This window comes from Trachemys scripta, chromosome 1, assembly GCF_013100865.1.
Source record: "Trachemys scripta elegans isolate TJP31775 chromosome 1, CAS_Tse_1.0, whole genome shotgun sequence".
Lineage (NCBI taxonomy): Eukaryota > Metazoa > Chordata > Testudines > Emydidae > Trachemys > Trachemys scripta.
This window is the reverse complement of record NC_048298.1, coordinates 14,903,802-14,929,656: the sequence shown is the minus strand read 5'-3', so window position 1 is coordinate 14,929,656 and position 25,855 is coordinate 14,903,802. Positions and strand designations below refer to the sequence as shown.

The window sequence follows — 25,855 nt, the reverse complement described above, 5'->3', positions numbered from 1 at the left end:
CAGCCCCCCCCCCCCCCCCTGCAGTGGAGAGAAGTGGCCCTGGCTCGCTCCAGGCCCGGCTGGGGGAAATGCAGCCCCTGGGGGACTGGGGGCAATGCCACCCGCCTGCCTCGAGGTCACCCAGGTCGGGCTGACCAGAGGAGCTGGCTCGCCCCCAAGCGCCCTGCGGGGCCCCCAGCCCGTGCCTCAGGCGGGGAGCGCCCGCGGCTCTCGGAGGCAGTAGCGGGAGCCAGCCCGTGCGCGTGAGGGGACTGCACTGGGGACGGGGGGCACAAAATGGCGCCGCCCCTGCGTTCCCCTCCCCCTCCGATAACCAGACCCCGATCCACCCCCCTCCGAGACCAACCCCCCTTCCCCCGGGCCGGCCTGTAGAGGAGGGGGAGGCGCAGAATCACCTCGCCGCCCTCTTCATTCGCGACCATGAGGCTGAAACCGCTGTCCCGCGCCTCCCCCCCGCCCCCTCCCAGCTCCCTTGGGGCCCGCTGCCACCGCCGCCGCCTCGGCGTGGCGTGGGGCTGCGGGCCGGCCTCGGGGTGGCGGCCTGCGGGCCAGGCTCCCTCAGCCACCACGGGGCGCGCTGTGGTGCGCGCAGGCTTCCCCCAGCAGGTGGCAGCGGGGTCCCAGGCGCCGCTGAGGTAGCGACACACGCCAGCCGCGGAGCGCTTCCCTTGGCGGCGGCGGTGGCGGCTCCCCGGAGGCGGCCCGGCCGGCTCCCCGCACACAGCGAGGGCTTCCCCTGCGCCGGGCGAGCAGCCCCCCGCAAAGTTTGGGGTCGGATCCGGGGGGGAAGGCGGGAGCCCGGAGCCAACTTGTCCCAGCTCGCCGCCGAGCCGCAGTTGGAACTGAAATCTCCCAGCCCCGGTTTATTTTTGCTGATTAAAGGGACGGACCTTGGTCCTGCGGCTGGGTGGCTGTTCAGCCTCCAACTCGCTCTGTGCCATCCCCTTTCTCCTTCCTTTCTTCCTCCTCCTGCCCACACCATGGAGTTTACTGAGAGGAAGAGGAGCAGGAAATCCCAGAGCTTTAAACTGATCAACCAAGGTAAAGTGGCGCTGGTGGGGGGCGGCTTGGTGTGTGACTTTTTGCTTATTTGTCTCTCAAAAGGACTTTCGGCTCAACGTGTATCAAAGGAGACGAGCAGGATGTTATGAAATGTGTGCTTCTCCCTTCCCTCTGTCTCCTTCAGTGCCTTTCTGCCTCCTGTTGTTTATTATTTAACTCCTTGGATTTGTTCTGAAAACCCTCTTCCCCAGCGAGGGCATGGTTTTCAAGGTAGATGTTATCCAAAATAAAGTTGGATCGCAATTTCCGTGTAAACCCAGTCAAACAAAAAAAGCGAGTCAAGAAATTATCAAAATAATTTGGGGAACAGAGAAACCCTTTCGGTATTCAACTCCTGTGGAGGGCTTTTTTTTCCCCTGTTGATTGCGTACATACGCGTATTTCAGAGAAAAACCTAATAGAGGTTGCTTTAAAAAAAATCAACGCAGCTAATTAATTGTACATGGGTAAGGAAGAATTCCTGGCATGTAACTTGTTCGCTCGGTGTGTGTTTAGTTTGCTTTACGAAAAGAAGAGGGTGTTTTATAAGGGATGGTTAAGAAAATACTTGGATTTATGTCGGGGGAAAAAACAGACCTCTGTATTTCGATCTTTTAAAAAATAAGATAGAGTCGCTGGTGGTCATTTTCACAGGTGGACTTTACAGCCTTAGCGTTTTATTTTGGTGAGGGTATGTACTGCTACTCCAACTGATTAGATCTTTTACTCTCATTGATTTGACTTCCGTGTTTTAAAGTATTGAATTGAAATATTTCCATGGAATGCTGTGTGTGTCCTGCATGTTAAGTTCAAGGCAAGTGACTTCTTTGGTGTAATGTCACACTTTTTTTTTTTTTTTTTTTTTTTTTTTATGTGAAGGTTTTGCACTTAGTATATTTAGGCATCCCTCTTCAGTCAACGTTAGATTAAAACAAACGGGAAGCAAAGGAATTTAAAAATGAAAATAACCTCACTTTGAGGAAACATTGAACAATTAAATATTTTAATTTTAACATTACAGTACTGTAGAATCTTGAGCATTGGACATAACTTTTTTTTTAATCTAAAGGAATACTGTCAGGTCAAAATTGGCCAAAAAACTACCGTAGGTTTTGTAAAAACAAACATTTGCAAACACATTTCTGGCCATATCTGGGGTTTAACGTTCCAAAGGAAACAGTTTTTTTTTTTTTTTTAACAATTATATTCTCTTGCATTGCTTATAATATAAGCATTGCTGAATTGTGCTAGAGTATGAGGATCTGAAAATGAAACTGATTAGTTGTTTGTATTTCCAAGTTGAATAAACTGTAAGAAGTGAAGAACAACACAAATAGTCAAAAGTAAATTAATATTTTACAAACATTCAGTCTTAAGGTGTCATTTGTAATGTAGATTGATAATTTTTTGAATAATACTTTTAACTTTAAATCATAGATAACTAATTTTCACTAGTGAATTCTTAGCTATTTTTGGTTTGTCTGAGAACCCTTCTGGTTATAGAAATTTAAAGAGACCAGCCACACTAAACACAATTTCTGAAAAAGTTGTATTTTGATTCTGGGAGAATGGAGAAGATAAAAATTGTATTTTAACAAAGTAAGATTCAACTTTCATGTTACCCTCCTCCCCCCCATTTCCTATGCAAGTTGATTACCAAGATAATTATGTATAAATAGGTGTCTCCCTGCTACTCAGCCGGTGCTTCCTGCTTGGGTCATTCAGTAGTGTCATAGTTTAGTGTTTACTGTGAGGAAATTGATAGGGATTTCATAAGCCCTGAACTATGACATTGCAGGTAGAAGAAAGGACTAAGGGAGACACCCACTGTTATATTGACTTATATTATGTAAACTATTGTCACATTTACTGTATACTGTAGCCTCTTTCATTCCAAGAAATCTCAGACAACTCCCATCTGTTCATGCTCTCTGTATGTGTGTATATATATCTCCTCAATATATGTTCCATTCTATATGCATCCGAAGAAGTGGGCTGTAGCCCACGAAAGCTTATGCTCTAATAAATTTGTTAGTCTCTAAGGTGCCACAAGTACTCCTGCTCTTTTTGCAGATACAGACTAACACGGCTGCTACTCTGAAACCTGTCAAAGAACTTTATCATCATATTGAACTAATTCAGACTACTGTATACATAAAATTGTGTATACCTCCAATGCAGCCACCTCTGGGTGAAATGCAGAAATGGTCATAGAACAGTTAAGAAACAGTGAAGAGTACCATATCTAACTGGAGACAGGGAAAATTTTAGAGAGACAGCATGCAATCTGTTTCTCTAAGCATTATGAATCTGCCCCTCACTATAGTTCTTAAGCATTATTACACATTTTTGCCCAGATTTTGACAGTCTTCACCAGGAGGTATCAAAATATAGGAAAAAATGAATAATGTATCAGATTCGGATAAATCCTCTTTTTTATAATTCTCACAAAAGAGACTTAGCTTTTCCCACCTCTGTGCCTGGAACTTTATCTTTAGTCCCATGTGCAGTGCAACTTAATTCTCCTTCATCCATCTATCTGCCCCATCCAAAAAAACCAAATCTCATTTCTTCTGACTTACCTATCATTACTCACTTCTTCACCTTTTCTTCCTTATGTTCACCGTTCTCATCCTTCCCTTACAGCCCTTCTGTCTGTCTGTCATGTTGCTGTATTATGTGTGATGTTGGTTTGCTGCTGGAGAGTGTCTTTTTTTTTATTTGAGTTAGTCACAGTAGTAGTGCTTTACAAAATAAGTAACAATAAAGTCCGTATATTAGGGGATCTTTACATTCTGGACCTGATTATTTTGTCAGAGAGGCAGGTGCCTTTCTCATAAAAGGAGTGAACATAATACTCCTCGCTTCTGTTGTGCCATGTTTCCGAATATCTCAAAGCACTTTCCCACACATTAATTAAGGAAGCCTCAGAACACCTTTATGAAGCAGAACACCTTTATGAAGCAAGTGAATGTTATAAAAACACTTTACAGAGGGAGAAACTGAGACACATGGAATTTGAGAACCCAGTCCTGGTGAGGCTGAACATGCTCAAGTCTCATTAAAGTCAGTAGGAATTGAATGTGTGCAACATCTCACAAGAGCTGCTTAGTACCTTATTATTCAGTCCAAGGTGATTTTCCCAAGGTCACACAGTCACAAGGTCACGGTCACTGTCAGGTTTGTCAGTAGCAGAGTCAGAAATAGAATCCTGGCATGCTGTCTCCCAGTATTCCCTGTTGTAAATGCTACTCTCTTCTTGTGTGCATGTAGAGAGTGTAGTTGTTTTTGCTAAATGCACACCTGTGGTCAGAGCTCAGACTGTTTATCCAAGTTGCATTTCATTTGAAATAGAAAATCAATATTTTTATGATGGCTGTGGAAATCAATTGCCATGAGTCAATATCCATATATAGCGCCCAAATCTGGTCCCATAGGAATTCAATGGCCAAATGACATCAGCAGCACAGGATCAGGCCACAGAGCTAAAAATTTATCCCATAATATATATCACTAATTTTGTTTTGAGGTAGTGTGAAAGTTTCCCTTGGCCTATAAGAGGGTAACGTTTTCATTTACATTATATATTTGCATTCCATCTGTAAGGCAAGAATCAAAATAATAGGCATCTGGTGAAATAATTTAGTATGAAAATGAACATAGTAATTTACGCCAGGCATAACTTGTCCCTAAAATCTGTGAAATATTTCAGTTCTCTTCAGTGTGAGCAAAGTTTTTTAGGAAGTGCTGATACAGAGCACATTTTCTGTGGTTAATTTGATGTACATGGAATAAACTGCAGATGTATTGATAAATGATGTAGTAAAGCTGTAGCAATGTGTTCAGCGTTCATTTTTTCCAGATCACTTGAGCTCTAATTTTTTTTATCCTTTTTCATTCCAGATTATCATCATGAGGTATATAAGATCTCTGACTACAGCAATGATGTTAATGGGGAGACCAAAGAAACACAATCAGTTTTTTTAGGTATGTTCTTGTGTCAATTAATTTATGAGCAACACAGTTTAGCCATTTGCAATTAGGGGGCAGTGCAAAGAGCTGTATGCCATTGTTTAATATGACATTCTCTTCAAGACCTTTTTATTTTACAGATTGCCAATATATCCTTTATTAACATTGCTAAAAGTTGTAGTTTCAGACATAAATGTTTATTAGAGTCTACACAGAGTGCTAATTATCACTCACTCTCAGAGCCAGATGCTGACTGGGCAGTTTTGCAGCTCTCTGTTCACCCCATTTACATTGCATATTCACTACCATGCTTCACTGGCAATAGTTTGTGTAATTGGGGTATTACATCTTTGACATCTGGATAACAGAAATTCAATTTCCAGGAAGCTGCTATTTGTTTGGTGTTGCTTCTGCCCTGGGTGGGACAGAGGATTAATGTAATGTCTTAATGTAATGTCCTTTCACCTCTGTAGCCTGGCTGCTAATACTGCCATCGCAAAATTAAATTAAATCAACAGTCAAAAATGTGTAAAGAAAACAGACATGTAATATATAGTCTGCTTTAACTACAGCTTGATAGAACTAGTTATCACTGAGCCGCTCATCATTTTTGTGGCCTTGTACTCTTCCTTTTACATTTCCACTCCTGTCTTATCTAGAGTCTGATCTTGAGAGGCTCTGAGCCTCTGCAGAAAAGAGCTGTGTCTTAACCCATGGACTTCAGCAAGACTTGAAGATACTCAAGACATCCCCTCATTAAAGGCCTGATCCACCTCCCACTGAAGTCAATATGAGTCTTTCAGTTGACATCAGTCAGAGTTGGATTTGAAAGCAAATCCAGTATCTCTGATCCTGAATAGTCCCATTAAATTCATGAGTAAAGGTTGTCAGGCTCAGGCTCTGGGTCTGATGTTTGAATCAGTAAAGCCCCATAACTGTCTGGCAGATACTGACAGCATGTCTGTTTTAGCACAAAAATGTTAGCTCAGAGATGAGCATGCAAGTCCTTGAGAGGATTGTACCACTGTATCATGCAGACAGTACTGTTACATATAGACACAATGGCTTTTAAAAAGTTGATTGCATACATAATTTGTTTTCTTCAGTCTTTGTATTTTATTATCTGCACAAACATGTTAAAGTATAATGTAAGATACCTCCTATCTGAGTCTTTTTACAGTGCTTTTGACTTGAAATTCATGCTCTGTCTTTGAAAGGTTAATGTGGAAAACTAATTATTATCCTGGTAGCCAAATGTGTGATGAGACATTTGTCTATGTAATTAACAGTGAAGAACTTTTATAGTTTCATAAAATCGAATGCCACATACAGTATGCTGTGTGCATTTGTTTTGAAGAGGTGTCCAAAACAGAGATGTTTATGGCTGATATAAAGTGGAACTGAAATGTACTGTAATGCAGGTGTCTGTGCATTTTACAGCATTTCACATTGTTAAAATGGAAGTCAGCAGATTAATAACTTTATTTTGTCATGATAAAATAAATAATGTGTACTTGGAATGGTGGAACAGTGCATAAATTACTCAGTAATTCCAAGAATATATTCTGTTCCAGGAATAATATCCTCCACAATTTATTCATACAGAAAAAGTTGACTTTACGTAAGTCTATGAAGTTACTTGTTAGTTTTAATAGAATTATATCCAGGTATGTTTTTTTTTTTTTTTTTTTGTCAGCAGTTACTATCGTTAAACTTGCAAAAGGGTTTCTTGTATATAGCTGTGTTTTCAAATAACATAAGAACGGCCCTACTGGGTCAGACCAAAGGTCCATCAAGCCCAGTATCGTGTCTTCCAACAGTGGCCAATGCCAGGTGCCCCAGAGGGAATGAACAGAACAGGTAATCATCAAGTGATCCATCCCCTCTCGCCCATTCCCAGCTTTTGGCAAATAGAGGCTAGGGACACCATCCTTGCCCATCCTGGCCAATAGCCATTGATGGACCTATCCTACGTGAACTTACCCAGTTCTTTTTTGAACTCTGTTACGGTCTTGGCCTTCACAACATCCTCTGGCAAAGAGTTCCACAGACTGACTGTGTGTTGTATGAAGAAATACTTCCTTTTGTTTGTTTGAAACCTGCTGCCTCTTAATTTCATTTGGTGACCCCCTAGTTCTTGTGTTATGAGAAGGAGTAAATAACACTTCCTTATTTACTTTCTCCACACCAGTCATAATTTTATAGACCTCAATTATATCCTCCCCTTAGTCGTCTCTTTTCCAAGCTGAAAGTCCCACTCTTATTAATCTCTCCTCATATGGAAGCTGTTCCATACCCCTAACCATTTTTGTTGCCCTTTTCTGAACCTTTTCCAATTCAAATTCATCTTATTTTAGACGGGACGACCACATTTTCACACAGTATTCAAGTTGTGGGCGTACCATGGATTTATATAGAGGCAATGTGGTATTTTCGGCCTTATTATCTATCCTTTTCTTAATGGTTCCTAGCATTCCTAGTGAGGGGTGGATTTGAAGTACACTTTTCATTTTAAAAAATTCATGCAACCCTATTTATTTAGCTATATATTGAACAGCCCTCCAGATGAAACATCTAGCTATAGTTTAATAGTTGTAATGTAGCATGAAAGGATAGTAGCCTTGCTCCAGGGGAAAATGTTTTTGATCTGACTGATAATAAGCTTTTGAAACTCTTATACCAAGCACACGCAGTAAAGGGTGCTTCCCCCCCCCCCCCTTTGCTAAGCTCATCCAGGGCTATCTCCTGCTCCTATTGAAGTCAATAGCAGAACTCCCACTGATGGAGGATCTGACCCTAAGAACCTGGTCCTGTAAATTGCTCTGCTGAGATGGATGTCTGCACCCATGTGGACCTTTTTAACTTCACTGGGGTTCCACGTGGGCTCAGAGGCTTGCAAGACTGGGGCCAAAGTGAACAATGAGGGAATGTTGCTATACCAGATGTGCATAATTTAGCTATAAAGTGAAATGACTAATCGCAGATAGCTACAAAACAGCCAGGACAACTTTTCAGTTGTTTTGGAAAACCTATCATCTGATAAAAAGGATCCCCCTCCTGCCTCTATTTTCTCAGCCAAAATACTTCCTTAATCTAGGGAAATGTGCACAGAGCAGGGAGGCATGAGGTTGGCAATCCTATTCCCACCTTTTCTACTGACTGGCCTTCATAATTGCCTGTATTTCAAAACCATAATTTGGTGACTTCTGAAGAGGATTACAGCAGAAACAGCTGAAGTTTGAAAGTTGTGTTTTGGTATGGAAATAATCCTTGCAGAGGAGGGTTGCATGTTTTTGTGCCAGGAAAAATTCACTTTCTTTTGACCAAGTGTTTGTAAATCATATAGCCTGAGTATGAGAGTTTTGGCTGGCTCATTAGCGATGCACATAAGAAAGGATGCACTGGGTATGCACATGTGTGTAGTTGTGTGCTTTAAACTCCCTGGTCCCCTGAAGTGCTTTGAATTGGTCCGTATAAATTCTTCAAATACGGCAGCTGAGTTTTGCTGGCCTTTGTCCAGGAAGGCAGCATTCTGGTGATGTTCTGAATGGAAGAACTTGAATGCTCTCATGCGATTATTTGTAATTCAGCAAAACTTTGAAGCTATGTAAAGTAAAAGGTAAAACTGACTATATTTTTAAAATATTTCCTACTTTTTATTTAAAATAAAAAATTGTAAGTTAAATTAAAAAACTGTGCTAAGGGAACATTAAGGTTATTTGTTTAATTTATGCACTCAGTCAGGAAATGCCAAAGCAAAGGATGAAGGTGTAATTTTAACTCTTCCCTCTTGAGCCTGTACATGTATTTCAATAGAGATTTTCATTTCATGATCACATACCATTTCTTAGCTACTACAGTATAATCATAATTTTTTTCACAACATGGGGTAGCAAAATTAGGTAGTTCTATGTACCACTGTGATAAAGATAGCCCATGAAACTAATCTATCTGAAAAGTACACAATGACCTGCATTTAGACAACATACTACATACAGGTAAAGTATAACAATAAAGAAAAATAGAGAAAACATACTGGTGAAGTAGGGGTTTAGGCATTACATTACAACATTACCAGTGGTGTTTCATTAATTCAAGTTGCTATAAATACACTGTTACTTAATACAGTTAAATATTTAGCACCTAGAAGCACACATGCATTTGTCGGGGGGAGAATTCAGTTTGTACCTGTTTTAATATGAAGTATTTTGATGATTTTCAAAGCAGTACTGTAAATTCTGTACACAAATTCTCACTCATTAAGGAAACAGTTTAACATTATTTTAAAGAGAGCACATCCATTCTTCAGAATAAGTAGTATCTGAGCTTTATTAAGACAGCTTGAAGTTAGGCCACTTGAAAATTACAAATTAGTTACGCTTTGGCATAGAAGAGTTATAGTTGAACAAGAAATAGTAAGTATGTTTTGTCATACACCTTGGTTATGAGCATTTCTCTTGAACAATGCTTGTCATATATTAAAATAGGGCTAGATTTTGCCACTTTTACGCACAGCTCCGCAGTGGAGCAGAGCCAGCCCTGGCAATGTTGAAGCTAAGTCTGATGGGAGATGCAGTGATTCTCTGGAGATAGATTTTGCAGCTGTCCTCCCATGTTTATTTTCCACTCAAGACCAAAGCTCTCCTTCAACATAGCTGACCCCATGGGCACACTGGGGTTGCAGGATGCACAATTACAGACCCATATTGTGTATTAGTTTAAAAAAAAAAAAAAGTAGGCTCCAGTTCTGCAAAGTACCAAAGCACATAGCTGCTATTATTTGTATTGTTGTATCACCTAGGAGCCGCAGTCCTGGACCAGGGCCCCATTGCGCTAAGTGTTGTTACTCCTGGGGGCAATCTGCGCCAAAAAATTAAAATTTCTGTGCCAAAAATTTTAAAATTCTGCAAATTTTATTTGTCAAAATAACACTACATAATCATGCCAATGTCAATTATTTTGGTAATTTATTTCAAAATACCTATCAGCAAGTACGTCTGTAACAATACAGACACACGCAAAAATTCCCCCAGGAGTGGAGAGTTAAAGAAACCCCTATGACAACCCAGTTCCTGTTTCTCTGCCACGTTCCAAGCCCAGCCAGCGGACGAGAGACCCCCAACCCCTCCTTCCCAGAGCCCACCTGTTGCTACCCCTCAACCAATACACCTGAACCCCCTTCTCCCCAGAGCCCAGCTGTGGGGCCCCCTGAGCCCAGACACCTGTCCCCCTCCCCTCTCCAGAGCCCTGGGATCCAAGAGGGAGAAACAGCCTGATGCTCATTCGCAGACTTGTACAGAGTTTCCTGCATGCCGTCCTCTCCTTCCCTCAGGGCACGCTGGGAACTGCAGCTGCCAGGAACCCTCTGGCTCCCTCTCCCTCCCCCCAGCAGTGTCTTTGTGTGCAAGGTGGGCTCTTCCAAGTCCAGCAGCCTCTAGTGGTGGCTAGCAGCACTGCTGCCCATTTCTGTGGGGGAAAGGAAATTCTGCGTGCACAACATTAATTTCTGCAAAATTCTGCATTGAGCAGTGGCGCAGAATTCCCCCCAGAATATGTTGTACAGACACAACAAGAAGACAGTCCAACCCCAAAGATCTTACAATCTGTAAGACAAGAGACAGCAAATGGATACAGACGGGGGAGTACAATGAGACCATGTTGGTCAACATGATGTTAGGCAGTTGAGAACACAGCACTGTTATCAAGTATTTTAGGCATCACAACAGCCTAATTTTCATGAATAGTCTCATTGAAGTTGATGAGACTGGCTATTCACATTCCTGAAGTTGTGCATGTGTTTAAGGACCTTGCTGAATTGGAGCCATTATACATTTCTTCCCAAAATCTGTTTTGTACAGTTATTTTTCCTTAAAAATGTCTTATTTTGGGGTGGTATGTAAGAATGGAAATTTGAAATCTTTTCTAAAGAACAGATGATGCCAAGTAGCACCGTCTTAAATGTATTCTAAGAGGAGGATTGATTTGATCAGTTTCTTGATCTTCATTATTCCTCTTGCTTATGACATTCGATTTTTTTTTTCTATTACCAGTAAAAAATAGAAGCTTCTTATTTCAGAAGTAGTTATGAATATTTCCTTATTACTAATAAAATGTAATGTCTACTTTAATGAGAAAAATAGCTACTATCTGCCCAAAACATATATATTCATTGTGCAATCAGTAGTTTCATACATAAAATTAATTCTTAAACGGTGCTGAGAGCATTAAGTATGTAATTGTTATTATTTAAATGTGCTGAATTTATTTGAAACAGTTACATTTTTCTTGTATATATTTTCTTTTTTCTCATATAATCTGCATTTTAAGGCATCCAGAAGTTTGGCTATATAAGGTTGTACAGATATTAGCTGTTCTTTAATTTATTTCTATGTATCCCATAATGATGAAATTTTGAGGACCAAGGGACTGATCCTTTTCCAGTTAAAGTCAATGGGAGCTATGTTGTTGATTTCAACGGGAGCTGGGTCTATCCCTTAATAGGTATCTAGCTCCTCTCTTTACAGTCTGACCCTGCACCCTTTAACTCAGATGAAACTCCCATTGATGTCAATGTCTGAATAGGATTAGGCTCATAAAATGATAGTGTATTTGAAACAGCTGTACCCATTGTTGTTTCCTTCAGCAGAAAACAGCAAACACCATGGTATGGTATACGTAAGAGCTGTAAAAACCATGGTATGGTATATGTAAGAGCTTTAAAAACAGTATTAGGAAAGCCAAGATGAGAGGGTTTTTTAACCATGGATATCCCAACTACTGCTGTATTAAAGAATGGCACAATACATAACTACCACTCGAGTATGTCTTTTATTTTTATTTATTTGTTGTTTTGTAGTCCAGCAGCTAGAAACTCTTATTGGCATCTAAAATCACTAATCTCTACCCATTACCATTTTTGCTAATTTACAGTGATAACTGTGGCTCTGTTTTCATTAGGAGATGAAAGCCGGGAAATTAAAAAACAAATTACAGGGATGAGAAGATTACTGAATGACAGCACTGGAAGAATTTATCAGCGAGTTGGCAAAGAAGGAGAAAAACTGAAGGAAGAACCCCAGGATTTAGATATAGCATGGGCCCAGCGCCTGACTGCCCTTGCAGACTCCCAGGCGAGCCTCCATCCTTCTCAGAATGGTGCATGGAATGAAGTATCACCTCAAGCTAGCCATTTTTCAGGGCAATATGGGACTCGGTCTAAAAGCTTCCAAAATGAAACAAGAACTGGAGGATCCAATGGTATGATCTAGATTAGACATTACAAATACTATTTTTTACTATACTAAATATCTACCTGTGTTCAGATAATTATAGTAGTTATAAATACATTATTATAGTTATCATTTTGAAAGACTGTGGGTGTGGGCCTGGTGCATGCTACTCCCATAGGCCTTAAGTTTTAAAGTGGATTCCTAGTGGTGGGGCATAATATTAATATTTTATTCTATAGACTTTATTTCTGTACTTATTAAAACCATTGTTACTGAATTCATAGTGCCTTAAGGGCCAGATTTTGTCCCTCATATTCACACTGAATAGCACAATGAAGTCAGAGGACTGCTTGTGAGTAAAATCCAACTCTGCGTGAGTAAAGGTGGCAGAATTGGACTTAAATTACTTTTTACATCCAGATATGAAATACCATTGTAGCTGTGCTCTAAAATGCCAGTTTTTTCAACACAGGGCAAATGCACATCTATGGCAATTATTTTTATATATAACGATATCTGTTGTGTGTCTTATAAGGACACGCATGTATTCATCATTTGTAGCAGATGCAAAAATGATTACTGTTGTTATTCCCTATGCTGTACAAGAGAAAGTACTATCCCTGCACTCAGAAGCTTAGGTTTCAGTCCTCCTGGATTGACTATATTCCTGTATAGACAATGATTGGACTCACATGAAGTGGGAGATCCAGAGGATGGTGTTAAAGTAACTTAGGTTTTGTGGATTTGTTTGTTTTAGTGTGACAGTATATTTTAGAGATACAGTAATTTAGGGTTTATGGGCCTCACAGGGTTTTGTTTTTTAAGGAGAGATTTGAATGATTGGCAGATGAGTGCCCTGCGCAAGGGGATAGGGTGGGAGTTCCAAGTGTAGAAGACAGCACAGACAAGCATGGAAGAAGAAGGTGAAGGGGGTGCAGGGATTATTGTAACCAAAGGAAAGAAATAATGATAATTACAAAGCAAGGGTCTGATCCTGCACCACTGAAGCCACTGGGAGCTTTGCTTTGGTCAGGCCTTAAGGCACTAATCCTACAAGCTGGCCAGGATGGGCACATTCCTGTGCTCATTTAGTGCCCCGCTGATTTTAGTGGAGGTCTGTCTGGCACAGGGATCTGGCTTAACATCCCAGTCCTGCAAACGCTCATGCATGTAAGTGAAGTGTTTACAGAATCTAGGCCAAAATTATTTTTTGAGATTTTTTTTTTTTTTTTTATTTCTCTGATTCTTTAGAGGATCTGGCAGCAATGTGCCATCTTAATTGCTTTTTGGTTCCACTCAAATTGTTTTTGATGAATTGTACTAAGTGCTTTTCAAGAATAAATTTGTTAGTGTAGTAATGTTGTTACACCAACATGATTTACTGTCAGCGGATCCATTTGTAGAGAACCGTCCTGGGGTACTTGCTGATTATGCAGAGAGAACCACCAAGCGATGTATTTGTGTCTCTTTCGTCATGCAAGCCACTATCAAATTCACATGCTGGCTTGCTTCCAGAATGGAGGGAGATGGGTCTTTAAAGACTCCTCCATAAAAATAAAAAGTCTGCTCTCTTTTTAAAATTAAAAATTGATTTATAACGAGTAGAAAAGAGTTGCTTTTGTCCTCTAAAAATGATAAAGGTAGTGCTTGGAACAATGATTGAGACCATTCTACAAGATGTTTCTTACTCTGCTATTGTAACTGATTGGAAGAGAGATGATGGAAGAAAAATAAAAACTCTTCATGAATATGTATGAAGTTGGCAGAAGTCTGCTTAGATTTGAAATACTGGTGGTCTCCTTTCCCATTTACAATACATATGGTAGATTTACATGGGTAATTTCTATCAATGCTAATGGGAATTATAATGTAAATCCCACATGCCTCAATGGGAAAACAGACCCTTTGGTTTTCAGTCAGAGCCTCTGTGCCTTCATTAGGAATGTATTATATTTGTAATAGGAAAGATGAACAGGTATTTACTTGGTAGTATTTGCTTAGTCAAAGTTTCTACGTTCTAGAGACAAATATGCACAATCTGAAAATATCTACTCTTTCAAATATTATTTATTATTTGCTAAGCTCCTGCAATTTGCTGGATGCCCTACAAGCGAGAAAATAAGACTGGGCCTGTCCCATGGCGCTTATTGTTCAAAGAAGATAGAGTAGATAGGATGACCTCGAGAAGCCCAGAGGGAGGGGTGACTGGGATTTTTTCGTTATTGTTGATAATATAACTGACTCACCTTTTGTGGACCCCCAGTATAGCTGTTCGCCTTACTAGAGGCGGCGGGGAGCGGTGGTTTTGCTGCTGAATTTTTATACCAAGCACGTACACATTTGGAAGCTGCCTTGAACCTAATCTCCTACTGACATTAAGGCTTTGTCTACACTACACAGCTTCTAGCGACACGGCCGTGTCACTAAAAGTCGGGCAGTGTAAATGCTGTTTGTTGGCACTTTTGCCGACAAAATAATTCCACCCCCTACGAGTGGGGTTTGCATTGTCGACAGGAGAGTGCTCATGCCGACAACGAGCTGTTTTCACTGCCACTTGCCGTGGCAAAACTTTTGTCTGGGGGAGGGGGGGGAGGGGAGGGTTTAAGCACCTGTGAACAATAAAAGTTTTGTCGTTCAATTGGGTGTTGGTGGAAGTCTCTTCAGGGATTAGGAGGGCTGGTCTACAGTGGGAACTTATATAGGCGTAGGTATGTCTCAGGGATGTGAAAAATCCACACCCCTGAGAGACATAGCTACATCGACGCCCCCATGTAGACCACTTTAGAATGACAGAAGAATTCTTCCATCGACCTAGCCACTGCCTCTCGGGGAGGTGGATTACCTACACTGACATAGGCAGTGTCTACACTGAAGCTCAGCTGCAGCGGTTCAGCTGTGCTTCTATAGCATTTCAAGTGTAGACAAGCCCCAAAGCACTACAGTGGCTGTGTGCCACTCTAGCTATTTAAGTGTAGGCATACCCTGAGTGATCTGCCACAAGACTAAAAATAAAAACCTTCCTTATGTGGTGTTTGTGTAGCTCTAACACTGTGCTAAGCACATTGTGAACAATTGGGAAGACAAAGTCCCATTCCTCCCCTCAAAGAACCTTAAAGCCATGTCTACATTACAAAATTATATCGACCTAACTTATGTCGGCATACAGCCACCACAGTTATTAAATTGCTAGTGTGTGTGCACAGTTGGCTCCTTATGTCGGTGGTGTGCTTCCTCGTTAGGAGCACTTGTATCAATTGTATTGTCAGTGTGGGCCATTGTGGGACAGCTCCTGAAAGCCAGTAACAGTCGACATAAGTAACACAGAGTCTGCGCTGACATTGCATTGACCTAATTACATCGACTTTGACACTCCCACTCAGGAAGGTAGTGTTACTAAATTGGTGTACAGCAGGGATTGGCAACCTGCGGCATGTGTGCCAAAGGCGGCACGCAGGCTGATTTTTGTGGCACCGCTCAGCCTGCTGCTGGCCTGGATTACGGAACCCCAGACCAGCAGCGGGATGAGCCGCTCAGCCCGCTTCCGCTCTGGGGTTCCGGCCGCTGGCCCCTTGTCAGCCGGGGTCCCGGCCGCTGGCCCAGCTCAGCCCGCTTCCAGCCTGGGGTTCCGTCTGCCACCCGCGCTGCCAGTCTGGCACGCGAAACCTTACATTAATGAAGACTTGGCACACGACTTCCCAAAGGTTGCCGACCTCTGGTGTACAGAGGCACTTACATCGGCAGGAGCCAGGTTTAAGTGAAGACACTTCCACAGCTAGGTCGACGCAAGGCAGTTTACGTCGCCCTAACCGGGTAGTGTAAACCAGGCATAAGTCTGAATAGGTAATGTACAAAGGAAGGATGAGGGATGGGGTCAAACTTGGGCTTGTGCCAGATCAGTAAATCCCTTTTTGTTGTTAGTTTTGTTATTTTTTAATTGAGACTGCCTTCCTAGTCTTTGGAATCACTTTTTTTATTTGAAAAAAGAAAAAGCAAGTTGCTATCTTTAAGACTGCAAACAAAACCATGAAACATGACTCAAGTGTAACTGGTGCAGTTGTGTTTTCTAAATTCACAGAGCGCCTGAAACAGGAGGTCTCGGAAGTGTGAGGTGCCCCATTCATCTCAATGTGGTGTTAACAGTAAATTCCCAGGGAGAGAATTTTAAATGGTAGCATTCTTAATTACTTTGCCGATGGCAATCAAAATATGTAAGAAGGGAGAGGAAGGGTCATATTGTGAAGTTCTGTGCAATCTACTGTGAATGACATTTCACTTTGGTACCACAAACGGGGAGGCTCTTGAGAGAATTACCACTACTTATTTTTCCCCAGTCTGATCTATGGGGATGTCACACAAAGCAGTGTGATTGAAGAATTAAATTTTTCATTAATCTTTGATTCTCAGTCTTTATTTTGATTTTTTTGGTGGGACAGTGGGAGTTTCAGTTGTTTAGTTTGCCAATACTTCTCTGTGGGAAGGATTAGTGCTTATAGGACTTTTGGAAGAAGACACTCTTAGGAGAGACGTGAAGGAAGAGAGGAGTAAAACATGGTGGGCCACATCAGGCATGGTTTTCCAGGGATTGGGTGAAATGTGGAAGATGCTCATTCACTATAAATTAGCATGTCTCCATTGAAGTCAGTGGAACTGTGCCAGTTTATGCTAGCTGAGGATCTGATCCAGAAGGTACAAGCTGAAACTGGAAAGTTATTAACAAATAGGAGGGAGTTCTGAGAAGAGCAACAAAAGTAATTGAGGCTGGAGGGACTTCTGAGAGAAGATTAAATGAGTTAATTACTTATCTGTACTTCCACTTGGCAAAACTTGTTGCTCAGGGGTGTGAAAAAAAGACATTCCCCTGAGCAACATAAGTTTCACTGACATAAGTGCCAGTGTGGACAGCGGTATGTCGGCAGGGGAGCTTCTCTTGCTGACATAGCTACTGCCGCTCATTGCGGGTGGTTTAATTATGTCAACAGGAGTGGTCTTTCCCGTCAGCTTAGAGCAACTACATGAGAGATCTTACAGCAGCACAGCTGCATCAGTACAGCTATACCACTGTAAGCTATCCAGTGTAGACGTATCCTTAGAGTTTGCTAAATGATAACTAAAGGGCACATGATAACTCGACTAGTCAGGTTGGAGAAAAAATAAACAATGTACTCTCCAAAGGTCCGCACACCTGTGATACAAAAATGAAATGACTTGTATTAGGTTGTTCAGATCTTCATAATAGGATCATCCCTCTTCTTTTGTGCTTTGCAAACCAATAAAATAGTTACCCATTTAAATAAGTCTTCAGTATTAACGGCCATTGAAATGAATAGGGGCAGTTCATGTCTGGTTACAGGTTCAGACAGATACCTTTGCAGCAGTTGACATTCTATTTGTATTTCTTTGCACCTTTTAAAGGCTAGAAAAGTAATTCTTTGATAACAAAAACTTCAGATTCTGCAGCACAAGATACAGCTAGCAGAGGAAGGCACCAGCTCTCTGAGCTTGTGGGAGCCACCCTTTTTCAAGACCTCCAAGTATGTGAAAGATGAAAACAGTCTGGAGACTGAGGAAGAGTTAAGGTTTTTTCAGGGGGGTAGACCCAGAAGTAAAAGAATGAAATTAAGAAAAGGAAAATTAGGCTGAAATATCAGTAGGAAATTCTGGACAAAGCAGTCTATTGAATTGTTGAATAGTCTCCCAAGGGGAGTTGTGCGAACGTTGTCTCCTGGGACACAGCATGAGAAAACGTGCTGTAGGAAACAAACCAGTACTGGCAGAAGGATGGAGCAGGTTATCTAGGTTTTCTTGCTGATGGTTCTTTCCCATCAGTAATTTCTGTGATTCTGTGACCAGAGGATCTGATTTTCATTTGAGTTCTTCATGTTATAAAGCAACATGGGTAGGTAACATCCAATTTTAGAATTGGATATTTAATGCATAATATAAACCTTTATTACACAGACGGCTACCCATTCTTTGTAGGACTATTCTAGAAGATGGGGTTTTTTGTGCATGATAAAGTGAGTATGTTTATAATGAGATTTGGAGCTATTGTTATCTGAGATGAACTAGCCTGACAATAGAGAGCCCTGCTGTGAGAGCGCATTGTGTTCACGCTTTTGTGCAGTCCTCACCAACCCCTATAACATCATGTCCCTCCGATTATGTAAGCATATATACTGGTAGCCGGATAAAACCCAGTGACCCCCTCCTCCCAAAAATGAATGTTTTGGTAATTATTGGCTGTGCTTTCCTTGGGTCCAATTTCACGATAGCATACATTGCTAGCTTCAAAATCCTGTCCAGCTCTTTTGATTGTATCATTATTTTATTTCATTTCTTCTTCAGGAGAACTTCCAGGGGTCAGTTCATCAGTTGGACCAAACTGTTGTACTTGTAATTGCCAGTCAACTTTGCAGGCCATTCTCCAAGAGCTGAAGACCATGAGAAAGCTAATGCAGATTCAAGCAGGTACCATGATCTCTCTCTTTCTCACACTCCTTTAATCTGTGTCTGATATCTTTAGTCAGGATATTTCCAGTGTGCTTTCACTACGAAGAATGGTCCAGTAGTTAAGGAATCTCACTTGGGAGACCAGGATTCAAGTCTCTGCTTCTTGGGATCAATTTTTCAAAAGTGTCTAGGTGCCATAGGAGCCCATTAAGGCCCTTAGGCACCTAAGGTTTGGATCCACAAAGAGACTTAGGTGTTGCTATGCTAAGCATCGCAATGCCTAACTTTTAGATGCCTAGAAAATCACTAGAGCAACAGTTTGATCCACAAAGCCTGAGTTAGGCACCTAGGCTCTCTGTACAACAAATGGGGAGAGATGGGCACCTTAGACTGCAGTTCACAAAAGCCAGCATGCTAAGTGGGGAGATGCCAATCATAGGGTGTCCTAAACCCAGACTCTCTCACGGAGATATGTCCCTAAATCTGGGCTGCAGAAAAGCCTCTCTCTCTGCTTGTGATCCACTAATGGGAACCCCTCTTAGGCATCCCAAGTTATTTCTTATGGGAATAAGTCAGGCAGCCTCCTAACTCCACATAACATGGCCTGGGAACAAAGGGAGAAGGAGGAGGAGCCTCAGCTCCTTTGTAACTTTTAGCTCAATGCTTGGGATATTCATCTGGGATGTGGGAGACCCTGGTTCAGTTCCCCACTCTGCCTGATGGGGAGAAGGGATTTAAACGGGTTTCCCATCTCTGAGGAGTTATGCTGTTCATAATCTCTGAGAAGAAGGCAAAGTGGGCCTGTTTAGGCTATCTGTCGTGCTGGAGAATTCACAATGGAGGCAGGGAACCGTGGAGCCTGGAAATACCCAGTCAGGAGGAGGAGAAATGCAGATCTCCGCCCAAGAGAGGTGACAGCTGGGAAGCCAGAAGTCTGAAAATGGGTGCCCTTGGTGAACCATGAGGGGGGGAAACAGGAGCAGTTATCTGAACTATGACAGCCCTCAGTTAGAATTGTGTGTGGCGGGGTTCTTTTAATTGAAATATGGTGGAAGTTGAAAGGACAAAGAAGGTGATTGTATGCATACAGTATGATACTTGAAATAATGTTACTATGAGCTAAGGATAGATGAGACAAGTATTGTAATGTCAGCTACCCTGAGTAAATATGTTTGGGTTTCAAAGGAGTGTGAGGGTCCTCTACGCACATAAGAAATCCCTTTACACAAGTAGTTACATTTACTTCAGGGGGATTATTTGCATCAGTAAGGATGACTTGTGGATAAAAAAACGCAGGACTAGACCCTCTGCAATGAAAACTGGAATCCATAGGAGTGTTTCTCTTTCCATGCTGTGACTCTGTAATGTAAATAAGTTCGTAATTTAATGGACCTCTTGATGAAAAGCTTTGGGAAATAGTTTATAGTTTGTGGTATGCAGACACTTGTTTGACACCTTTGTTATTTAAAAAAAAGAATTAGCACCTAAAATAAAAATGTGTACACGAAAGCGTAATGATTTATTCTGATAGTTAAGCACCTTCCTATTTAAATGACAAAGTACAAATTGCAGCCCTTGTAATCGTTGCCAGAAACCTCTCCAAAATCCATTAAGTAAATTCCACTATGAATGGGGTTCCTATTAAGAAACCTTTGCAGAGGATGGCAGTTTGCTGTTCCCTGGAAGCTGTAGCATTTTCAATGGGGCTTTCAATTGCCCATGGAAAAAAATAAGGCTCTACATTAAAAAATTACTTTGACCCAGCTACAGTCGCTATGGAGTGTGAAAAATCCATACCCTTGAGTGATGTAGTTAAGCTAATCTAACCCCCAGTGTAGACAGTGCTAGATCAATGGAAGAATTCTTCTTTCAACCTAGCTACCACCTCTCAGGGAGGTGGATTACCTATGCTGACAGGAGACATAATTGTTCTCTATAAAGACATCAGAGGGATAAACACCAGGGAGGGAGAGGAGTTGTTTCTGTTAAGGGCCAATGTTGACCCAAGAACAAATGGATATAAACTGGTCATCAACAAGTTTAGGCTTGAAATTAGACTATGGTTTCTAACCATCAAAGGAGTGAAGTTCTGGGACAGTCTTCCAAGGGAAGCAGTGGGGGCAAAAAAACAGACTGAACTTTCCAGACTGAGTTTGATAAGTCTATGGAGGGGATGGTAATATGAGATTGCCTACGATGGCATGTGGCCCATCTGCGGCTGCTAGTAGCAAGTATCTCCAGTGGCTGGAGATGGGACACTAGATGGGGAGGGCTCTGGGTTACTCTAGAGAATTCTTTCCCAGGTGTGTGACTGGTGGGTCTCACCAACGTGCTCCCGGGGTCTAACTGATCACTATATTTGGAGTTGGGAAGGATTTTCCCCCAGGTCAGATTGGCAGAGATGCTGGGGGGGGGGTTTCACCTTCCTTTGCAGCATGCAGCAGGGGTCACTTGTTGGTTTGAACTACAGGAAATGGTGGATTCTCTGTAACTTAAAGTCGTTAAATCATGATTTGAAGTCTTCAGAAAGTCAGCCAGAGGTTTGGGTCTATTACAAGAGAGAGTGTGTGAGGTTCTGTGCCCTGTGATGTGCAGGAAGTCAGACTAGATGATTACAATGGTCCCTTCTGGCCTTAAAGTCTATGAGATGGGAGAACCCCTCCCATTGGAATAAGTAGTGTATACACGGAAGTGCTGCGTTTCAAGTGTAGACAAGCCCTGAGCTGCTTGATACTGATTATTTAGCCCTGATTCTACAATCTGATCCATGTGGCTGGACCTTTACATCTGCACAAAGTGAATCCAGACAGATCTGATTGCAGGAGTAGGGCCTTAATTTGTAAAGCACTTATGTGTCCTTGAAAGATGCTGTATAAATATAAAATATTAATATATGTGAAAAATAAAACCCATTAGGCTTCAAAAAAACCCAAACAGGTAACTGGTTTCCCAGAATGTAGAAATTAAACTGTTAAATATTTTTTACTAATTCTTGATAAAATAGTTTTTTAAATGATCTTTTTGAGCCAATTTTCTTCAGAAAAGAGCATGATTGCTAATGCATCTAGAGTTTTCTTATTTATGTCAGTAAAACATGTTGAAAGACCATAAGATCGTCGATAATGTCAGAGGATATACAATTTCACACAACTGTAATCATTGTTCAAGTCCTTTTTTCAATATTCAGGGTTAATTATGCAAACCTGAGAAAATATAAATGCTTCATATGCACAAACTGTATTGTAAATAGTGCTGCTTAGCCAGACGATGAATACAGCAAGTTAATAACTATGTTTAACCTGCAGTGGTGTACGTGTTTCTATAAATATATTCACAGCTTTTTTTCCCTTCAGTTGGCACCCAAAACAGACAGCAGCCTCCGATTCCCCTGATCTGTGCACAGAAGTCAACAATATCAAGAAAGAGAAATAAAAAGAAAAAATTGCCCCAAAAGACTCTTGAGCCCATTACTGTGAATAAGAAGCCCAGCACTGTAGAGAAGGAAAAGAAACTGTCAGCAAACTCTGAAAGATCCAGCCTGCAAGCAGCTGAACATACTCCAAAGCCAGAGACCCATGTTTCAGGATTTGGTATCATTCTTGAATCATCTTCCTCAGATGTAAGTTGATATTTCAGTTGCATAAAATGCCAGAGAACTTTACCGCACTATAACTTAGGGATCAATGTTGAAGTCTACTTGAGGCTATATTGTTTCCTCTACCACAAAAAAAAGTGGGAATTTGGATTTGGAGTCATGAAAGGGGAGTGCTGCTTCCAAAGCCTTATATTCTCTTTCCCTGACCCCATAGAAACCACTCTGTAGATGCTCTGTAGGGATCGGGAGCTCTGTTTGCCCCTGCAAAATAAACTTGCTGTCCCCATCTGCCATGCTACCCAGGGCCAAAGTAAGTCCAGGAGCCCCTGCAAGGAGCTGTGTAAGGAATTCACAACCCTAGCCTTTCTTGACTAATGTAATTATTCCACACCTAAGCTTTGCCCCTGAAAAAAGTATTTATTTACTTAATTTTACACACTTGAGTAATTCTATTGGCTTCAGAGGGACTGCTCGCATGAATAAAGTTTAAGTACACCTCTACCCCGATATAATGCGACCTGATATAACACAAATTCGGATATAATGCGGTAAAGCAGTGCTCCGGGGGGGGCAGGGCTGCGCACTCCGGCGGATCAAAGCAAGTTCGCTATAACGCGGTTTCACCTATAACGCGGTAAGATTTTTTGGCTCCTGAGGACAGCGTTATATTGAGGTGGAGGTGTATGTGTGTAAATCTTTGCAAGATTGGGGTATTTAACTTTCATCCCTGTTGTATTCAGGTAAAGGCCTTGATCCTGCTGTTGAAGTCAGTGGGGCTCTGTATGAGTGCAAGAGGCTGCCCAGGCAGATCCAGTTGCAGGATTAGAATTAGCAGCTATTAGCGTATGGAAGGTTGCAGGTGGCATTGATTAATGAAGTGTCTAACTGGTGGCCATAGGGGTGGTTGATTGGCTTTGTTTAATGATCAGATGGGTGATGTCTGAAAAGTTCACTGATGAATAAGCTGATCATTAATTTCTTTAATATATTTTTAATTTTGAGAAGGCAGTTTCCAATTTCCTAAGTACAGTGAGCTAGAAGAACATAATTAAATTTTGTATCAATGAGCGTAAATGAAAAGAATCCTGTAGATAATGTTGTACCTTTCTAGAAGTGCAAACTAATAATAAAAAAGAGCATTCATGATAATTCAGTTATATAGATGCAAGCTACACCCCTAATTAGATTACAGTGTCATGCAAGAGAGTCTGTGTAATGATATATAGCAACTAGTTCAATGCTTTTCAAAGGTTCTTCTGTTGTAGTATTGTGGTTAGAAAGGTTTGAAGCGATAGTAGATATTGGATAACTTCTGCCTCAGATATGTAATTTACATTTATAAGACTTCTATGCCTGTGGCTTGATTTTTAGGTTGGATCTCCAGTTTTTCAGGAAGCTTTGTGTGTGCAATGGAATTTCATCCATAGTTTTGTGGATTCGTTTCAGTCACGCTAGTTCTTGGTGATTCATTCTGGCTGCAGTTCCTTGTAGATGGCAGTTTTGCACCCTGAAAATGGAAGCTTGGCTTAAAAATTGGGCCTCAACTTGCTTCCATTGTTTGGAACTGACATGCACTATTTGCCGCACTTGTTGGTTCAGTATGTTTCCAGCATCTGAACCCTCCCCACCATCAAAGCAGCTTAGGACAGTTCTGAAAATAAGCAAGATGTTTTTATTATTATTTAAACCATATGGGTTTTATTTTCAAAAGAAGAAAGTTGAGGTTTGGGAGTGGATATATTTACCAGTGGAAATAAAATGAAATCTCTAAACATTTTGAATGTATTAAATAATATCACTTTTTAAAAAGAATGAATGAGGACATTGTTTTATCTTTTCCTTCTATTTATTTATAGGCATTTCTATTGCACTTACAACCATTGTGTCTGAGCGCCTAGGAAAACTGAAAGGGAGTTTTGATAGTACAGTAAATAAATACTCTCATTGGAAAATTGTACAAATTGCACCTTGTATGTACTGATTTAGACAATTACTAACCAATGCCAATATTATTTTCACTACATCTTTGCCTAGAAAGCGATCCCCATTCCACTTCAGTTGTAAATCAAGGATAACGTCATTGAAACCAATGTTAAGGTTTCAGTTGAGGTACCCCAGAGTCACGTCAGTGGATCAGAGCTCAGAATCTGGCCCATGAATCTGATTAGCCCTTTTTAAATATAATGATAGTTAAACTTTCTTGTCTTTGCTTTACTATTAATCCAGATAATTTGTTACACTGTACGTTAATAGTTACCCACTGGTTCTTTGTATTTAATTATATCTAATTATTATCTGCCAACAAGAGCTATTCCATTTGATAAATCACATTCAAAGTTGTCCATGAAAGCTCAATTAAGTACTGATTGCCTTTGATTGAAGAATAATTTGCAACTAAAGGAATGCAGTCATAAATCAGCATTTTACCTTCAATTTATGTGGCTGAGGTACAAATTGATTAATTTATTTAGGAAAACCTAAACTAACATTACATTGACTCTGTTCTCCCCCTCCCACCTCCCCGATGCATAGGTGTTTTTCACCAGTAATTCACAGCAGTATTAATTAGATTTGTTTATGGCATTTCCTCCTTGCAACACTGGGATCTTATTAGACCATATCTACACTAGCACTAACGTTGGCAAAACTTTTGTCACTCCTGGGTTTGAAAAAAAATCACCCCTCTGAGCGACATAAGTTTTTCTGGCATAAGCGCTTGTGTGCACAGTGCTATAGCTACTGCTGATTGTTGAGCTGGTTTTATTATGTCGACAGGAGAGCTCTCTCCCATCGGCATAACGCGGCTACACAAGTGTTCTTACAGCGGCATAGCTGCATCAGTACAGCTGTGCTGCTGTAAGCTTGTAAGTGTAGACACGGCCTTAGATTTCTAAGGCTGTGTCTACACTAGAAAGCTTACAGTGGCATAGCTGTACCGATGCAGCTGCGCTGCTGTAAGATCTCTTCTGTAGCCGTTCTGTGCCATTGGGAGAGAACTCTCTCAACGTAATTAAACCACCCCCCAACAAGAGGCAGTAGCTATGTTGGTGAGAGAAGCTCTCCTGCAGCATAGCGCTGTACACGCTAACACTTACGCCTGTGTATGCGTCTTTGAAAACATATCCATAGTATTTGCAGGTGGACGTTTGCATTAATAAAACAAAAACAAAATGTTGCTTGAGCAAACCCGCCAAAAATGTGTAATTGCACAAAAATATACATTGTTCATGCCCAGTGTGTATTGTGAGGTGGGGACCCTCTCAGAGACCTTTGGAAAATGTTGGACCTAAAAGTGCTTAATAAGAGAGTCTAGCTGTGTAGGAAATACAAGGCAGTGATATTTTCCCCCTTTTCTTCTGACGGTGTCATTTAATTTATGATTTACCACAATTTTTTTGCTATAATAAGCTGTCAATTTAATATCCTATCCTAAGAATGCACTCATGATACATGATAACATAAAAGAGAGTGATTCACAAGCCAACACAGGATTTGGGAGCAATCATTTACTCAGTTTCTGCCATCTTTCACACACACGAGTTGTCCTTGCATTGCGAGGTCCTACTGA

The 25,855-nt window shown here is 41.1% G+C and overlaps 1 protein-coding gene across 4 annotated transcripts in view; it reads left to right on the top strand.

Moving 5' to 3' along the window:
- The first annotated feature begins 474 nt into the window (after positions 1-474).
- The window catches only part of BEND7 (BEN domain containing 7), a 104,485-nt gene continuing 79,104 nt past the window's right edge, over positions 475-25,855 (top strand). The window contains exons 1-5 of one of the 4 annotated variants that reach the window (XM_034765048.1): positions 475-1,041; positions 4,945-5,028; positions 11,971-12,270; positions 18,588-18,710; positions 22,046-22,311. In XM_034765048.1, coding sequence (XP_034620939.1) covers positions 981-1,041; positions 4,945-5,028; positions 11,971-12,270; positions 18,588-18,710; positions 22,046-22,311 — 834 coding nt within the window. In that variant the 5' untranslated portion in view covers positions 475-980. The remainder of the gene's footprint in view (positions 1,042-4,944; positions 5,029-11,970; positions 12,271-18,587; positions 18,711-22,045; positions 22,312-25,855) is intronic. The other 3 variants (XM_034765057.1, XM_034765066.1, XM_034765037.1) reach the window with 3 other exon arrangements.